The sequence below is a fragment of the Vidua macroura genome, chromosome 8, assembly GCF_024509145.1.
Source record: "Vidua macroura isolate BioBank_ID:100142 chromosome 8, ASM2450914v1, whole genome shotgun sequence".
NCBI lineage: Eukaryota > Metazoa > Chordata > Aves > Passeriformes > Viduidae > Vidua > Vidua macroura.
The window spans coordinates 7,752,853-7,769,459 of NC_071578.1; the positions used below are offsets into that span (position 1 = coordinate 7,752,853).

Sequence of the window (16,607 nt, forward strand, 5' to 3'; positions counted from 1 at the left end):
GGGAGCCAGATTCTTCCCACCGTAATCTAGCAAATAAACCAGACACAATGTGCACAATTTGGATTACAAGAAATTCAATTTCAGTATAAGAATAAGCATTTCTCTTTTCTCATTGAGAATGGTCAAGACTGGAAGAGGTTGCTCAAAGATCCTCGACAGAGGAGGATTCTCAAGTGAGGAAAAATGAAACAGATCGAGGAGGATCTTTTAAAAGATCACCAAAAGACCAGGAGCACTCACTTGTCCCTTAAGTCCCAAACAAACACTGTACACCAGAGCAGAGTAACACTTGCACACACTTTACATTGAATCCTGAACAAACAGCCAAAAATCATTTGTTCGATTGACCTTGGACATGTTCTCTTCCCTATACCTTATCTCAGTGTTAATATTGATTTTGTATTTCATATAAATGCAGTAATTCAAGACTTCTAAAACTTATCATTTTTTTATTCCTAAGACTTCACAATTTTTCTTTTTCCCAAAGGTACAATGCTTAACTGCTCAGGCTGTACCTTGCAATGACACACTCTTATGCAAATCCTGCCTGCATTCCAAAAGAATCTTATCTGGTAGATACCACTAAAGAAAGTGTAAAAAAAAAATTAAAAAAACACGCAACAAAGGGGCAATTTATGATACATTTCTAATGAATTGGAAGGAAGTTAATCACATTAAAATCATTAAAATAACCACATAATTTTAATTTTGTATTTCTGAACTGTATCATGGCTACACAGAAAAGTTTCTCTCTCAGAAATGAGTTTTCTGCCTTAATTTTTATATAAATCTAAACTGTTCCTGAAGAATTGGCCAAAGAAATGCTACTCACAAACCACATGAACAGTCATCCTCTATTTTCTTGAAACCAGATCAATCTATTTTCTCCCCTAGACTGTATCCACGCCTTGATATTGAAATTGACTTTATGTAAACTAACAGAACTCTAACATTTACTAGGATTTTTGTTCTCTGTACTTCTATCTGAAATTTCTAGAAGTTTAGTCAAATCAGTGTATCCTTAAAGAAATTCTTCTTTTTTTTTTCCAAGCAAAATACAAGTCTCACAAAATGTTATCTGACAATAACTCATCCCCCACAAGCTTGTTTTTTGCATTCAACATCTACCACCTGGTTTAGGACTGTCTAATACCTCCTCTTCTTTTCCACAAACTGTAACCTTTAATATGGTTAACAGTATCAAGAATATTTTATACGTTATATCAAAATCAAAAATTAGTTACACTTCTATTTGATCCAGTAATCCTCCCATTAGACCATGTCTGACAGACTGGAAAGCACTCTTCACTTAACTCTTCCTCCTGAAGCCTGATTTAGTAATTCTTAGTTTGTTGTGGGACTATATCCTCTCTGTATAAGAACCTGAATAAGATGCTGGAGAGGAACATTTTAACTTATGTTCCCAACAGGACAAATTCAAGGTCAAGACAATACTGCACCACACTGTATGTCAGTAGGTCAACCTAATCAAGAGTGCTGTCAATTTATTTCTTCATTATTTGCAGTTTTCCACTGGTTGCTGGTTTTAGTAAAAGGTATTAATTAAAGTGACCTTACTTGGACTTCACTTTCAAACCAACTGGAATATAACATGGAAACTAGGAATGAAAAATATGACACTTCTACATAAAGAACCATTCTCTTGACGAATTGGAGCCACTTCATAGATGGGAACTCGGAAGAGGCTTTTCTCAAGACTACAAGCAAAAAGTGTAGGGCAGCTTATCTCACCTATTCTCCCACTTCTGAGATCTGCAAATCAGAATAAGAGAGCAAGTTGTGCATAAGATGTAATTCAAAGTCACAGAACAATAAAACTACAGAAATTGCTGGTACAACCTACCTATAGCTATTTAATAGAATAGTTAGAAAATACTTTTTTATGTCCAGTGCTATTCAAATTATATTACAATAGCCAACAAAAATAGGCATTAGAAGAATAACAATAAACCAACTGGTGAAAGACTTTATCTAGTTCATAATAAAGTAGGAAAAGTTTTTACTCTTTTTTGCTTTGTTAACACTAGCTTTTGATAAGACTAATAAAAATACCAGAAGATATATACAGACTCCACATCAACACCAATTAATTTGTAAAAAGAATCAAAACAATTACCCTTTCTTAATAAAGTTTTAAAAGCAGAAGTTACATTCGTAAAACTCAAATGAGTTAAAATAAATTTGACTATACATAAAATGGTCTGTGTACTTTATGGCTATTACTACATCAGCTTGCCTAGTTCATCTCTACTGCCAGTCTCAAAGAAAACAAACCTCCAAGCCCAGCCATGCTCCCACTGTCCTGGGACCAGCACCAACAGTTCAATTACAAGGCCAAATGCAGCCAATTTTTGTGATACTACCAAAAACTAGCTGAGTAAAGTCCCAGAGGTGAACACATACACATCTTGCAGGCAACTCCCTTTCTCCTTAATTCCAGGGATCTAGTATTTTGGAATTTACCCTAAGTCCCTACCTAGTCATGTTTCTCAAAGCTATATGTACCTAATTTAAAAACCTCACAAGTCATTTCCTCCAGTCTCTTTATAAGCCTATTTCTTACATAAATTATTTCAAAGTACATTAATATTTTCAGTATCAAGGTGCCAGAAACTACATACAATTTATGAGATGCAGCATAACCACTTGCTAATAGCACCTTTCCAGTAATCAGCTTGAAAACTATTTAACAGTTTAGTTGGTCTAAAAGCAAGAGCTCTTTTATGCTCTCTCCTCTGTAAATGCATAAAAAGTTTTGAGGATTTTTTATAACTATATATCAATGGGAGTCCTCAGATCTTTTTTTCTTCAGAATAAAGAAAAGTACTTCAGTTTTTACCAAAGAAGCTTTCTGAGGGAAATAGGCACAGTAAGTTACTTCATTCTCCACAAAGTCAATCACACGGCTGCTATTTATCTTGCACCACAATCAGGCAACGCTGGTTCTGCGCTCTCACTCCAGCCTAGCACTAGGCTTTGAAATCTCAGAAGCTCAAGTCAAAAACTTAATGTAATTTCTTCTCTGTGGATATTTTTTTCCTATCAACCATAAAGGAAACATTACACAATTACTGGTACAGAGCTGAAAACACAGCTCAAAGCTGCCATCTCTAGGTATTATGTTCTACTGCTCTTCACTCTAAGTTACTTTTTCTGGTTTTTTTAAGTGACTTAATATCTAAAAGGAAAAATATAAGAACTTTATCCTAAGAAGTTAATGAAAGAAATTCCTCCAGAATGGAGTACGTTTCCCCCTTGAAATTTCTTTGACTTGCATGATCAGCTTCTTCTGGCCCATGTAACTTCTGACATTTGACAATCACTAGTACCAGCATCATAGTAGTTAATATTTCAACATAGGTTCATTATTAGTGAATCCTAATTGCTAATTAACATTAGCTAAAACAACAGCCACAGCTTCTTCATTATACCTTTGCTTGCAGCTTTTGTTATTATTAACATGAGTCACACTCCTTCACTGATATCCAGAGAGATGTCTGAATTAACACAGATCACATTTAATATTTGCTGGTGAAAGGACTTCTAAAACAGTTACCCTTTAGCTTGGAATGTCTCAAGAAAATATTAGCACTGTCAAATAAAAAGGTTAAATTATATTTTAAGTCTTTATTCTGAACTGCTAAATGATACATTACGCAAACGTTTCTTGACTAAAAAGTCCACATTCTACAGGAACTGTAATAATCAAAGTCACTGGTCAAAAAGATCTGACCTTTCAAAGAACAGATAATACATTAGTAATGAATCAGGGAAGTGACAGGAAGAAAAGCAAGCTTGGAGTCAATGTTAGGGCATGCACAAAATCTAGTTTATATTACTACTGAAAACACCTCTACAATATTCACCATGCCACACACAGATTCAACATCTTTGTAAGAACAGATGTCAGGAAAACAAGACAAAACAAAATATCAGCCCATGCCCTGAATTCCTCTTAACTTGGAGGAAGCACTCACTATATAAAAGGAGGCCAAACATAAAAAGAAACTAAAATGTACAACTAAAATGGTAAAATCTTTAAAAGAAAAATATGAAAAATGTGAAAAAATTAATTCTAAGACATTGAAATACTTTTTTGCTCAGATTACAAGAATACATCCTATTTGAAAAGAAAGCAAAACTTTCCATTACAAATAACAAAATAAATTAATTTTAACTTAACAGAAGGATAATGGAAACTTAGAAGAAAAAGTAGAGTTCAAAACAAAGTTCAGAAACTCCATCAGACTAAAACAGAGACTCACACCAAGGCAAATATGAAACACCTTAATGAGACGCCTGCAGAATTTATATATGAAGTACTAAGACATCACTTTTCAAATGCATTAGCAACACACCTAACTAGATACTTTGAGGTGCCAATAGACTCTGAAGGAGTATTCTGAGGAGTGAAAGCCATAGCAATAAAATGAGGTTAAGTGTCCCAAATGAGTTCTTCATGGTAGACTTTACAGGTATTTCCATAGAAAAAACTAAAAACAGAAAGTTAATGTGGGGCGAGGGGGGAAACTGGCAGAGAAAGTCCCTGGAATCAGTTCTGAAGAAATTAAAGAGCTAACCCCTGTCTGTAGTATGTAAATTCCTGCTTTAAAATGGGTCTATACCAAAAGACTGCTAAGGGAGAGGCAGAAAGGACAGAATTCAGTGAGTGAAACAGACAAACAGACGAAGAAAAATTCTATGAATTTTTGAAAAGGGAAGTTATATCTTGCAAATAAAGCATTGGCTTTTTCTAAGAAATCAAAGGTCCAGATGATACAAGTACCTAAAATTTCAAAAAGATGCTTGAAAGTATTTCTCATGCCCTATAGGAACTATGATGTTCTGGAACAAGGAAAGCAGACAACACAAGGCTAATTAAGTCTATTAAATAAAGTTTGGGGAAAAAATAGTCACTTCTTAAATTAATAAAGATCATTAATGGTGTTCCACAGACATGTGTAGCTGGGATTTGCTTGTTCAATATGTTAAAAAAATAAGCTGGCATGGGGATGAGTGGAAAAACAGCAATACTTTTTGACTCTACTATGTTATTTAAAATAGCTGAGACAATGGTCAAAGGCAAATAATTGCAGAGGAATCTCCTAATACTGCATGTGCAATACAAGAAAAAATTAGAGAGTAAATAAATCTTCACGTGCATAAGGATGAAACAATGCCTACGTGAAAAAACAATTTAAAGTCTAAACATATGGGGATGGGTTTTGAATTGCCTAGAATGAGATCCTGAGGATGTAACTGACAGTTCTATAAAAATCCAGTTCAAATCCAACAGCAGATTTTCAAAAAGCTAAAGTACCCTAAAAAATTAATAGGAAAAAACTTAGACCCTGAATTCCCTATGACAGCAATCTCTGAGGTAAGAACACACTAAAGACTGTGATTCCTCCTTTTTCAAAAGGGATATAACAGAATTATAAGAGATAAAGGCAATGATACAACATTACCCAAGGTATGAAATATCTTCCTTATAGAGGATTATTAAAAACACAAGGAATTTTCAGTATGAAAAAGGAATGGTGGAGAGTATGATGGCCTTACAGAAAATCATGAGTAGTATGAGGAAATAAATGGAGAATAAGAAGTAGGGATTATCAAAATTAAACCAGCTAGTACCACTTTCTGAGAAGGTTTTATTTCTTAAAAAATATTCTGAAATTCTTAGGCACAGGATGATGTAAATGTTAAAATAAAGACATGGTCCAAAAATTGAAAAAAATTAATAAACAACAGGGATTCATAATTTTTCCACAAAAATACTATCTATTTTAGGAAATACCAGCTGCAAAGTAGGACAGTATTCTGAGGAAGCTTCTGTAAGTTCCTGTCATTTTGTCTTATATTCTTCCCTAGGCATTCACTGTTACCCATTATTCAAGAGGTGTTACCAGGCGAGATGAACACTCTGGTCTGACTTGTTACCATCCTGTTTGTCCTGCCCTGCTGGCAGTGCCTTATGCAAACAAAGGAAAATTTGTGACAGCAATTCTGTATTTCTCTATCACAGTTAACAAGCCTGTCACCCTCTGTAGCTTGTCCCCCTGATAGCCCCCTCAGGCATAAGTTGGAGCCTTCTCTCCAATCCTGTCTCCTTGTGCTCCTGGATTCCCTGAGCAGTCCCCACACCTGGGCATCGCTTGCCAAGGCTCTGACAAAGGACCCTGCTACCAGCAATTGGCTCTGCCTGTGGCGTTCAGCCCCTGGGGATGGTGCCTGGTGAGCAGGAGCACTGCCCACAGGCTCAATTATATCTCACACACACCTCTGCCTTTTATTGGCAGGTTTAGCTCAGAAGGTTTATGGTCAGCAAAGTGATTGAGAAGTATTGCACAATCTCTGTTCCAAAAACTGTGCAATACACCTAAGTACTGAAGAAGAAAACAGTAACACAAAAAATTTAGAAATTAAATTATCCTCAAAAGTCTCCATTCATGGTAACTCATTTTAAGATCACTAACAGCACACATATATAAATTTATTAAACAGAACACTGAAGAGTCCAAACCTGATACAAAGCAAGAGTGTGTCCATATCTCTGAAGTGGCCCTTTGGATACAGGCACTACATTCCATATACTGCTTTCCAAATTGTAGCTAGAAGAGAAATAGAAAAAGAAACATTTTCAACCTGCAGAAGGGCTTGTATGCTCAAACTAATTCTATCTCTGACACGATAATTTGTCAGTGGGGCAACACAATCCTTTGAACTATTACACTAAGTGCACTGTTAGTGCACAACAATGCACTAAATATTCCTCAAGCAGAACAGGAGCACCTCTGTAAGGGACTCATCAACAGTCTCATAAAACAGGAGTTAAAAAATCACAAGATTTGTTCTGTTATCAGTCACTTAAAAAACCCTAACCCACCAAACTGCTCATTCCCCATGCTTTTGTACCACTCTGAAGATTTACTGTTGGACAGCCTCTTAAGTATATGGTTGATTTTAATTTCCATTACATTTTTATTAATTAATCAATGCATAACATTAAATACAAGAGGTTAAAAAAATATAAAGGTAGAAAAGAAAAATCAAAAAGATGATGGGATTTGTTTTGGATGATTGCAAATGTGTGGAAGAAAGTAACAGGTAGACAACAACAGGAGAAGTAAACATGCTAATAATATGCTCATAAATAGAACCTAACACTTGCATTTACTGCATTTAGGGCCTCTACTTATGAAGTTACCATCTACATCACCTGGGTCCTATTTACAGCTGCTACAACTTTGTTTTCAAATACACACAACTTTGTGGTCAAATACACACACAAACTGCCATAAGTATAAAAAAGTGGAATACAGGTGACCTGCTTGACCTTACTGGCATGGCACCAGCAAAGTGCAAGCACTAAATACAAGTGTCCTGTAACCATAAATTAACATCAATAATGCACAAGGCTTTCAAAATGTACTGTGTGATAATATCAGCAATGAATTTCTTTCACTATTTTATCACCACAAAGCTCCTTATGTTTTGCAGTTATTCAAACTGAAGTACATATAAATATCACCTACAGTTTGATGTTGCCCATATTTTCACTTTCTATAATCATAAGAAAATTACAAGCATAAAATAAAGAATCTAGAAGAGATATAAACCTTTCAGCTAAATTAGAAGATAGAAGCCCCTTCCCTGGTAGGATCTGCTTTCCCTAAGCCCCATCAGGAAGGAGAAATCACTCACTTCAACACCATTTGGAATGAGCTGTAGTTGAAGGTGTATCCACCAATGACCCACATGAACTTCCCGTGGAGGACGGCCTTGTGGGAAGCACGGCCCACAGAGGGGCTGAAGGGCTTCACGTTGGGCAGGATCCAGTAAGACTCCGTGGAGGGGACGTTCAAAGAACAATCTGGGCCTGTTTTGTAAACAAATGTGCAATTTGTACAATCTGTTAGACAGAGATGTTAAAGCCAATAAAGCAGAAACAGGGGAGGCTTAATTACAGATGTCAGGATTGCTCATTCTGATAAAATATGGTGTACACTTTTATGTTTAACAGATGCTCAATGAAAAAATTGACAACATGGGATGTCAATCTAATTGAAAGCATTAGATTAGCTCAAATAATAACAATTCATTTCCACATTCTTCTCAGAAAAGAGACTGTGAGTCACAAATTGAAAGAAAGGCATAAAGCATCACATTTTTAGATGACCTATCATTTAGGTCTAAAATTTTTTGCACTGTATGTTACCTTTGGAGAAAAACTATACTGTATTTGAACCAGAATAAGTGTATATCAGAGCAAATAATATTACAGTAAATTAAGTTACGATATGCATTATACTATATTAAATCTTAAAAGTAGAAGTTTGCCTTTTGCAAATGCTTTTCTGAATCATTTTTCAAGAGGAAAATACACTATCAAGTGCTCTATCAAAAGAATGATTTGAATATTTAAATTTTATAACATTTTATAGACCATTACACAAAGCCACCAAACCCAAAACTACTACATATCATTTCCAAATGTATTTTGGCCAGTCATTTTTGTCAAAGTAAGAAAAGTCAGCAAAATGCATAATTTTTTTAGCTATAAGACTATTATAATCATGAACAGCAAAATCAATTTTTTATTTCTTCTGTAATAACAAAAATATGATCTCTTCATCATCAGTCTATGCTCTAGATCTTATTTAAAACCTATAATATATATTAAATATAATATATTAATAAATATATATATATATATATAGCTGATAAAGGCTATTATTCCAGGGCCTTTGAAGAACCACAGAAAAAGTTCCTGTCTGACCATGTGACTGAACAATAAAAAACACAAAATTCAACACAAATTGAAGATTAAGTAAGGTACATTTTAGGATCATCTCAGGATAGCTCATGAAAATATTACATCACCACTCAGCAATGGTCAAAATAAAGAATCATGTCAGAATCGAGAATCCTGTTACCTCACTGCATAAATCTGTGGCTTGTGTAACCTTAGAAAACTGTGTCCTACTAACAAAGAAGAGATTAGTGCTGGAGACTGTTTACAGAAGAGTAATAAGGATGTTCCAATCACAGAAACCACTGAATCCCTTTGAACTACTGAGTTTTTCACTTGGAAAAAAAACCCAAAATTTGGAAGTGAATTATAAATGTCTATAAAATAAGTGACAAAGAGAGGGTGACTATGAAGAGCCCACAGTCTCTCTGAATATAAAGAGCTGAGTTTTATGAAATGCAGCTTGAAGAAACCATGTTCAAAGCAAACAAGAGGAGATAATTCTTCATGTAAAAAGTATCAGATCTCTTTGGCAAGGATACTCCAGATGCAAAGATTTACATGTGTCAAGGAGAGACCAGACATCATTTTAGAAGAGAGAGCTGCTGACGTTTACTAAGCTAAATAAGTAATGTACATCAGGTTTACAATGATTTTAAAACATTATCGTGGGGGAATGGGAGCACAGGGAGATTTATGTTTTTCCAATGTTTATTGTAATTTTGGGGGCAATTTGTTACATTTTTTTCCCTGTACACACCAACCAGGTATCCAAAGTGTACATAACCAGCTGTCAACTTTTCCTAGTATACTATACAAGAATGTTATCCACTTGTATCCAAATTACCTTCCATTCACTAAACGATGGAGACACTCAATTCCCATAGTTCATTTTACTGTCTCCTCAGAAAAGATTAACAGTATCTGAATGAGGTCTAATGACAGCATGAACAATTCAGTATATTATTTCTTAACCATCAATAATTTATACTATAATAGAGTTGTAACCTGAGCAAAATCGTGATTTTGGTGAATCACTGGAGGAAATTTGAATGTAAAAGGGATTTAAAATAAACAATTGATTAAGTATCCTTTGATTAGGAAAGAGCTTAAAATGATGGAAACGGTGCCTGCAGGTCAGAAGGAGAAGCAGTATCTCTGCCGGGTGTCACCGCGAGCCTTCGGGCACCGGGATGTCGCGGCCAGCGGGGACCCCTGGTGGCGAGCGGCGAGCAGAGCCAGAATTCCTGCGGCACATCCAGACAGAGATACCGGGCACCGACTGCAATAAAACGAACGCAAGAAAACCGCCTCATACTCAGTTAAGAATGTAAAAATCTTAGCCAGATCAGTGATGGAAAGAATGTCACAGACAGCCCTCTTCCAGCCTCAGTGCTCCGTCAGACCTGAACAACGGGAAAGGTGAGAGGGAAAGCAGAAACACCGCAGTGCCACAGAGTCAGAGAAAGCCTCGGGCTGGAAGGAGCCTTAAAGATCATCTAGCTCCAACCCCTCTGCCATGGGCAAGGGCTGACCACGTTATGTATCAATCGGGACAAAAATGGAATATATAGCTGCAAAAATGCAAAATAATAGAATAGTACTGCCCTCTATCAAAACATAATTTTAAAAGCAAATTCTTTTATATGGCTATTGCTTTATAAAAACAAGGTAAACGTAGGACTTATGAATATCATTTATAGATTTTCCTACTTGAATACATACACCATTATTTCAGCAAAAATACATATTCTCTTTGGAAATATTACATTCATTAAATATATGCCTTCTGTGCAACAAAGAGCACTACAGCTGAGAATAAAGATAATGAAATATATGTTTTGTTATGTTTTATGCAAATATGATTTTTCTCCATTCATTTAAAATTGAGTTTCTTTCTTATCTTCGTAATGTGTCAGTCAATCCACAGGGGGTGGAGGGAATGGTTTAAAAACAGCAAACAACTCTATAAACCTGAACTGGAAGTCAATTACATTATCCTCTAAGGTAGGAAAAAACTCTATAGGTTTAAAAAAGTGATTTATCCCCACCACACAAAAGAAATAATCTAATTTCTATTTATTGAGGAGTTTCATGAAAAGCCAAAGTAACAATCTATTCCAGTTGTTTGAGTCATAAGATCAATTTCCACCTAAATGACTAAACATCATCTACTGTCTTCAAACCAAATCTTTTCCTTTGGGAGCACAGGAGAAAAAACCAGAAGTTTAAGATGTGTTGAACATAAATTTCACAGTGCCCTTCATGCAATCTAATCAAAGAAATTTTAAAAGCATTTGTTTATTCTGGTTTTCTTTGTGTGATCATTTGAATTGAGAATTATTCCTTTAATATAATTTTTCAACCACCACAATTCAGTGGTTGAAACCAGTCCTACAGTCAGACCAGTTGTGCTGGAATGGCTCAGTAATTCCTTCTAGGCACTCTAACAGTAGGTGTACCCATGTATCCCTACACTGTCCTGGCACAGCTCTGCAATATCCATCCTGGATGTAAGTATTTCTCCTATCCTGCAAATAGTCTTGCTGAAAATGAGACTCAATAGCAGGCAGAGTGATCCTGCTGAGGTGTCCAGCTAAAGCAGCAGGGCAGCAAGCTGTGCCAGGACTCAGGCTCCTCCAGGAATGACACAGAAATCCTAACCCACACGAGCTGATGCAGCTCTTGAAATGGCCCCTGGGTGCTGTGGCTCAGCCCTGTTTGTCCCCTCAGGCAGGAAGAGTGGATCAGCCACGGGCGACCTGGCCGTGGGGGAGGCACAGGCTCAGTCTGAGCAGGGCAGCCAGAAGGGCTGCAGGGCCTGCCATGGGTGGGTACAGCTCCAGCTTTAACTGTTCAGTTCCAGATCCCACACTCAAGATCAACAAGGCTGGCACAGAAGATAAGGCCAGATGTCACAGCATTGTCTACTAGAAGCAGGGAAAGCTCTCCTAGTCTTCCATGACTGAGAACAAACACAGTCTCTGGTAGGCATCACACAAGTTTTCTCATCTTAAACAAAACCAGGTTTTGCTTCTCAGGCTCTAAAAGAAGCAGGGACTTTCAGATCAGCTGTAGCTGACAATACCCATTGCACTAGAGATTCTGAGACTCCATCCTAATGGCAGCAAGCTACCAAGGTCCAGTATCTCTGCTAACAACTTCTAGAAAACTTCACAGCTCTAAGACAAAAGCCTCCTCCCAGTTCCCAAATGATGTATTGATGACCAGTTTATCCTAATTTTTCTTCTACCAGTGTTGCTACCACTGTACTTAAAGATCTGGCCTGTCTATACATCCCACAAATGTTTATAAAGAGCAACACTCTTCCCTCCCAGCCTTGATTTTACTTGTTTAAATAAACCATGCTCTGTTAGTGACTTCCACAGCCCTGTCCATCTTAATGGTTCTCCCTCTGAGTCTGTTTCTATTTGTATCCATTAAACCATAGTAACAAAACATGAAGAATACTACTAATGCTTTCATATATTTAACTGGAACTTCTATGAGCGATCATCCTACCACTGCACTTGGCACTTTAGAGTTTGCAGAGTATATAAAATGAATTATGTTAATTAGTTCATGTTCTAATTGAGATAGACAAGCAAGTTTTCTCCCATGTCACTTTCTACATTTCAATCCAAGACTATAAAATAAATTCTTAATTTAGTCTCTAAATTATTAATCTTAGTCTTAATCTTAGTCTCTAAATGTATTAATTTACAATTTATACTGAAGTAATTAAATTCCACACATTATTTGCAGGATATTCTGGTTATCCTTCATATTTAAAGTACCTTCCACCTCTGTATTACCAGATTTCATTAGCAGCCTTATAGGTAGATTACAAAAATTATGTAACAATATCAGTCCTAAGATCAGCCTTTAAGGAGCATTGATACCTTTCCATATGTGTTCAGCACACCCACTCACATTTCATGAGGAAGCAGCTGAGTTCCCCTTACTGTTTCCTTATGTATGCACTGCACTCTTCAGTTTCAATGATTTCCTGTCATCAGCTGCTGAGGTTCAGGTAAAATATACTGCATTTTCGTGTCAATTTTCTTGCAGACTATCTTCCTATGAACTACATTGATAAATTCAGATTTCAACTGTTTTGTTATTAATCACAATATATGTTTCATTATTTCTTTCCTCAAGTTATGGTCTAGAACTCTACACAGTGCTGAAATGAAGCTAACAGGTTTTGAGCTGCATTAATTGCTTTCTTCCTAATCTTAAATGAAGGTGCTATAGATAATAAAGTAAATTTTGTATCTTACCTTATCAGGGAGATGAGCACTATCTACTTTTTCTATTCAGGACAAGGTATTGTTGGGATCATTATTTCAATCAAGTTCTATTTTAATACATCTAAGTGTATGCCTTTAAAATAAATAGTTAGGTCATAGATTTATTCTAAATAGATTACATTTTTCATTAAAAGTCACAAATAGCAGGGGACTCCCTTCCTAAATCTCATCCTAATTAGACATAGAGAGCATTATCAACCCCATTAATGCAGCCATTTAGTGAAACAAATCAAATAAATTCTGCTAAACTTGCTTTTTCTAATTGTCAAATGACACCATACAGGTATTTAAAACTGGAGCTGGCTCTTCATTTACCTGTGATGTCCTTTTTCTTGCAATAAGGACACTTGATTTTTCTCACACAATTTTCAGATACTAAATTTCTAATTATGATAGCTATATTTTGTTTACACATTGCGCAGTCCTCCAAGGATGCTTGTCAAATTGTTAAAATCCAGCTGAAGATAAATCTGAAGAACATTTCCAGTATGTATGAAATAACTATTCATTACAAGACAATTCCTTCCTACCAATTCTATAGATCTAAAGCTTTCTTACATAACTCTCATTTCTATGATCAACATTAAAATATTTACAAATATGGACCATAGAAATAGGATTTTAACTTAAAATTGAGGGACAAAAAGGTTCCTTGGATATGTGTCTTTATATGCAGATAGAGTATAAATGCACATATATTTCAGAGGACATTTCCCAGACTATAAAACTGCAGTTTCTCCTTTCTGAATTGATACTTGGCCAGGAGACGACCTGTAAAGTAAAATTGAGACAAAGAGGGCATTATCACAGGGCAGAACAGTTATAAGAAACCTGCTTCTTTTCTTTTTCCATCCAAAAATAGATCTGGCCAAAGCAAATGTTACATCACAGGTCCTCATCTCTGAAGACACAGACTTGTGTGCTTTCTGTTCAAGAACATCCAGGCACAATGGGCCAAAATCTCAGATTTCAGATCTCCAGGCATTTGGCACAAGCTCTTCCCAGTGCTGCATTTCACCTGCTGCTGCCTGAGCCCCCATCTCAAACCTTCAATAACCCAGCATCACAGAAGCACAACTTTGCTCAGTCTCAACGCTGGGGAATAAGGCAGGCCAAACAAGAGAGTTTGACATCAAAGCCTTCCACTGAAAAGTGGGAACAAACCCAAATCCAGTGAGTACTTCCAGGAAAACCTGAGTTAGACAGCCATTGACAGAGTTGTTCTGGCCACACTCCAGGTGCTGTTAGAATAAATATCATAGTACCAAGCAAGCAAAACACTGATTTTACACTGCAGTAGTCATAGCTTCTCTTATACTTTCATTGTTTACTCTTCTCCTTACAGAAAGACTCATTTTTCTCTAGAGAGATGTTAGCCTGAATTGCTAATGGACTTATTTCGGAGTTAATTAGTTTAATTTCAGAATCTGGTCTTCTGCTACATGTCTATCTGCTAGGAGCAGCTCTGTAGGGAGAACCAACTAACTATACACGTTCCAAAAATTTTATTGGTGTTTTAACTTTGGATTAGGTTTGAATGCCTGTTTGGGGCTAGTGTGCATTATGTGCAACCCTAGAGCCCATTTTTGGTGTAGTTCCTTAAAAAAGGAATGCACTTCCTCTATTTCTCATAATGCAATCCAGAACACAATAAATGTGAAGGATCAGGTTTACTTTGAAGGTACCCTACTCATCCTCTTAAAGACTAATTTAAAGACACCCTGTAATTAGATTCCCCTTTTGCTTGCAGTGCTGATGTTCAATGATCAAAGTATCAATAAAATTTCTCTTAACTTCAAGAGCCTTCAACTATTTTGTTTTTCCCCTGTCTACACCCAGGAGTCAGCAATATTTTCAGCAATTTCAAAGGTAGTCCACTTAACCCTCTTTAAAAAATGTGGCTATCCTTCTGTCATCCTGAATTTTTTCACCTGTCACAGAAGTTTTTAACTGTTTGGAAATCTCTCTGCTCCTTTATAGCTTGAAACAATCCAAGACACGGTGTTCCTGGTATCAAAGAGAATCTTCTGGCTGTGAAAACATATTAAGCAAAAGCATCTTTCTATAAAATTCTTAAATAGGTCAAATTGTGCAAGAGCCACCACTTTGGTCTCAGTCAGAGAGAGATTTCTCTTTTACATGTGCCTAGCAAAGAAAGAGAAAGCAAGTCAGTAGTTTTGAGGCATATTTTTTTCCTCCCTGAATTACATCCGCAGCCTTGTGTTAGATAATATCAAGACAGATTAGCCAGGAATGGGACAGTATAATATGGTACAGAACTCAAAAAAAATATTCCTTAGGGCAAAGTTCAGCCTCCCTTATGTTGGGTGAAAATTTTAAATTAACCAGACTTTCTGTAAATACTCAATTTTGTTCTTAGACCAACCACCTCAGGAATGTTTAAGATTACTTGCATTATTAAAAATACTTTGATTCTAAAAGAAACAATACATTTAACAAGTGCATTTTTTTAAATGAAACGTGTCTTAAAAATAAAAATTATGTCAATTATTTGTCTTCAAAGTCTAAAAGTTTTTATTGAAGCTTTATTCTGTGTTTGTACAACCAGCAGCCAGCTGCAAGTATCCACAAGATCCTTGCATTAAATTCCACGAGACATATCTAATAATCAGAGGATCCTACCTTTTACTCAAAAAAAGTTATTCCATCTCAGAGAACACCCTAAAGCATTCTCTTCTCAGAAGACCTGTTTTAAATGTGTAACGTTCTTCAGAGCTGCTCCTTTAACAACAACCACAAGATGTCACCATTGTAAAAGAAACTACACAGTGAACTAGGAAATTCCGGGAATTTATATTCTGAATTTGGGGTTCTAATTATTACACATCTAAATCAATGCACTTGAATGATTTTTTTTTAATACAGGCACTACTAAAGTTACTCAAAAGAAGATAAAAAGACTAGAGTAATAAAAAATGAAACCTGAAATTCTCTCCTAAAGCATACAAATCAAAACCCTTCAGCCACTTGGTTTGAATTACCAAACACAAGAAAAGCTTGTCAGATAGCAAGAGAAAAATTTATGATTCCATCATTGTAAATAATCTGCACAGAAGATAGTATCTGTACAGAAAGTACAGAATATACAGGTATAAATAAATGAAGAAATAAAAGAGAGAAGAAAGTCGTCTCCAAGAGCTTAAGGAAAATTTGGTATTTAGTAAGGGAAAACAATTATATATCCAAGCCAGATCATCTGTGACAGAATTTTTAAAAAAATTAATTGAAATCTATGTAGATTCAGTGACAATCCAAGGAATGATGAAGCAAATTATCTTTATATGATCTGTAGGAAAGAGTGAAAAGTTAGTATGTACAGAAATGCCAGGTGAAAGGAAGGTACTAGCAGCAGTGGTCAGATTTCTAATTTTATTTTCTGCTTAAAACTTCTAATTAAGTTCATAGCACTGTATCTGAAGGTACAGGCTAAAAAGCATTTCCAAAGATTTGTGACATTTCCCCATTTTGTACTCATCAATTTGACATTGCAACTAAAA

At 35.9% G+C, this 16,607-nt stretch overlaps 1 protein-coding gene across 4 annotated transcripts in view; it reads right to left on the reverse strand.

Moving 5' to 3' along the window:
* The window catches only part of ATRNL1 (attractin like 1), a 434,071-nt gene that overhangs the window by 371,516 nt on the left and 45,948 nt on the right, over nucleotides 1-16,607 (reverse strand). For all 4 annotated transcript variants that reach the window (XM_053983741.1, XM_053983738.1, XM_053983739.1 and 1 more), the window contains exons 6-7: nucleotides 7,729-7,903; nucleotides 6,548-6,635 (exon numbers count right to left, since the gene is read on the reverse strand). In XM_053983741.1, coding sequence (XP_053839716.1) covers nucleotides 6,548-6,635; nucleotides 7,729-7,903 — 263 coding nt within the window. The remainder of the gene's footprint in view (nucleotides 1-6,547; nucleotides 6,636-7,728; nucleotides 7,904-16,607) is intronic.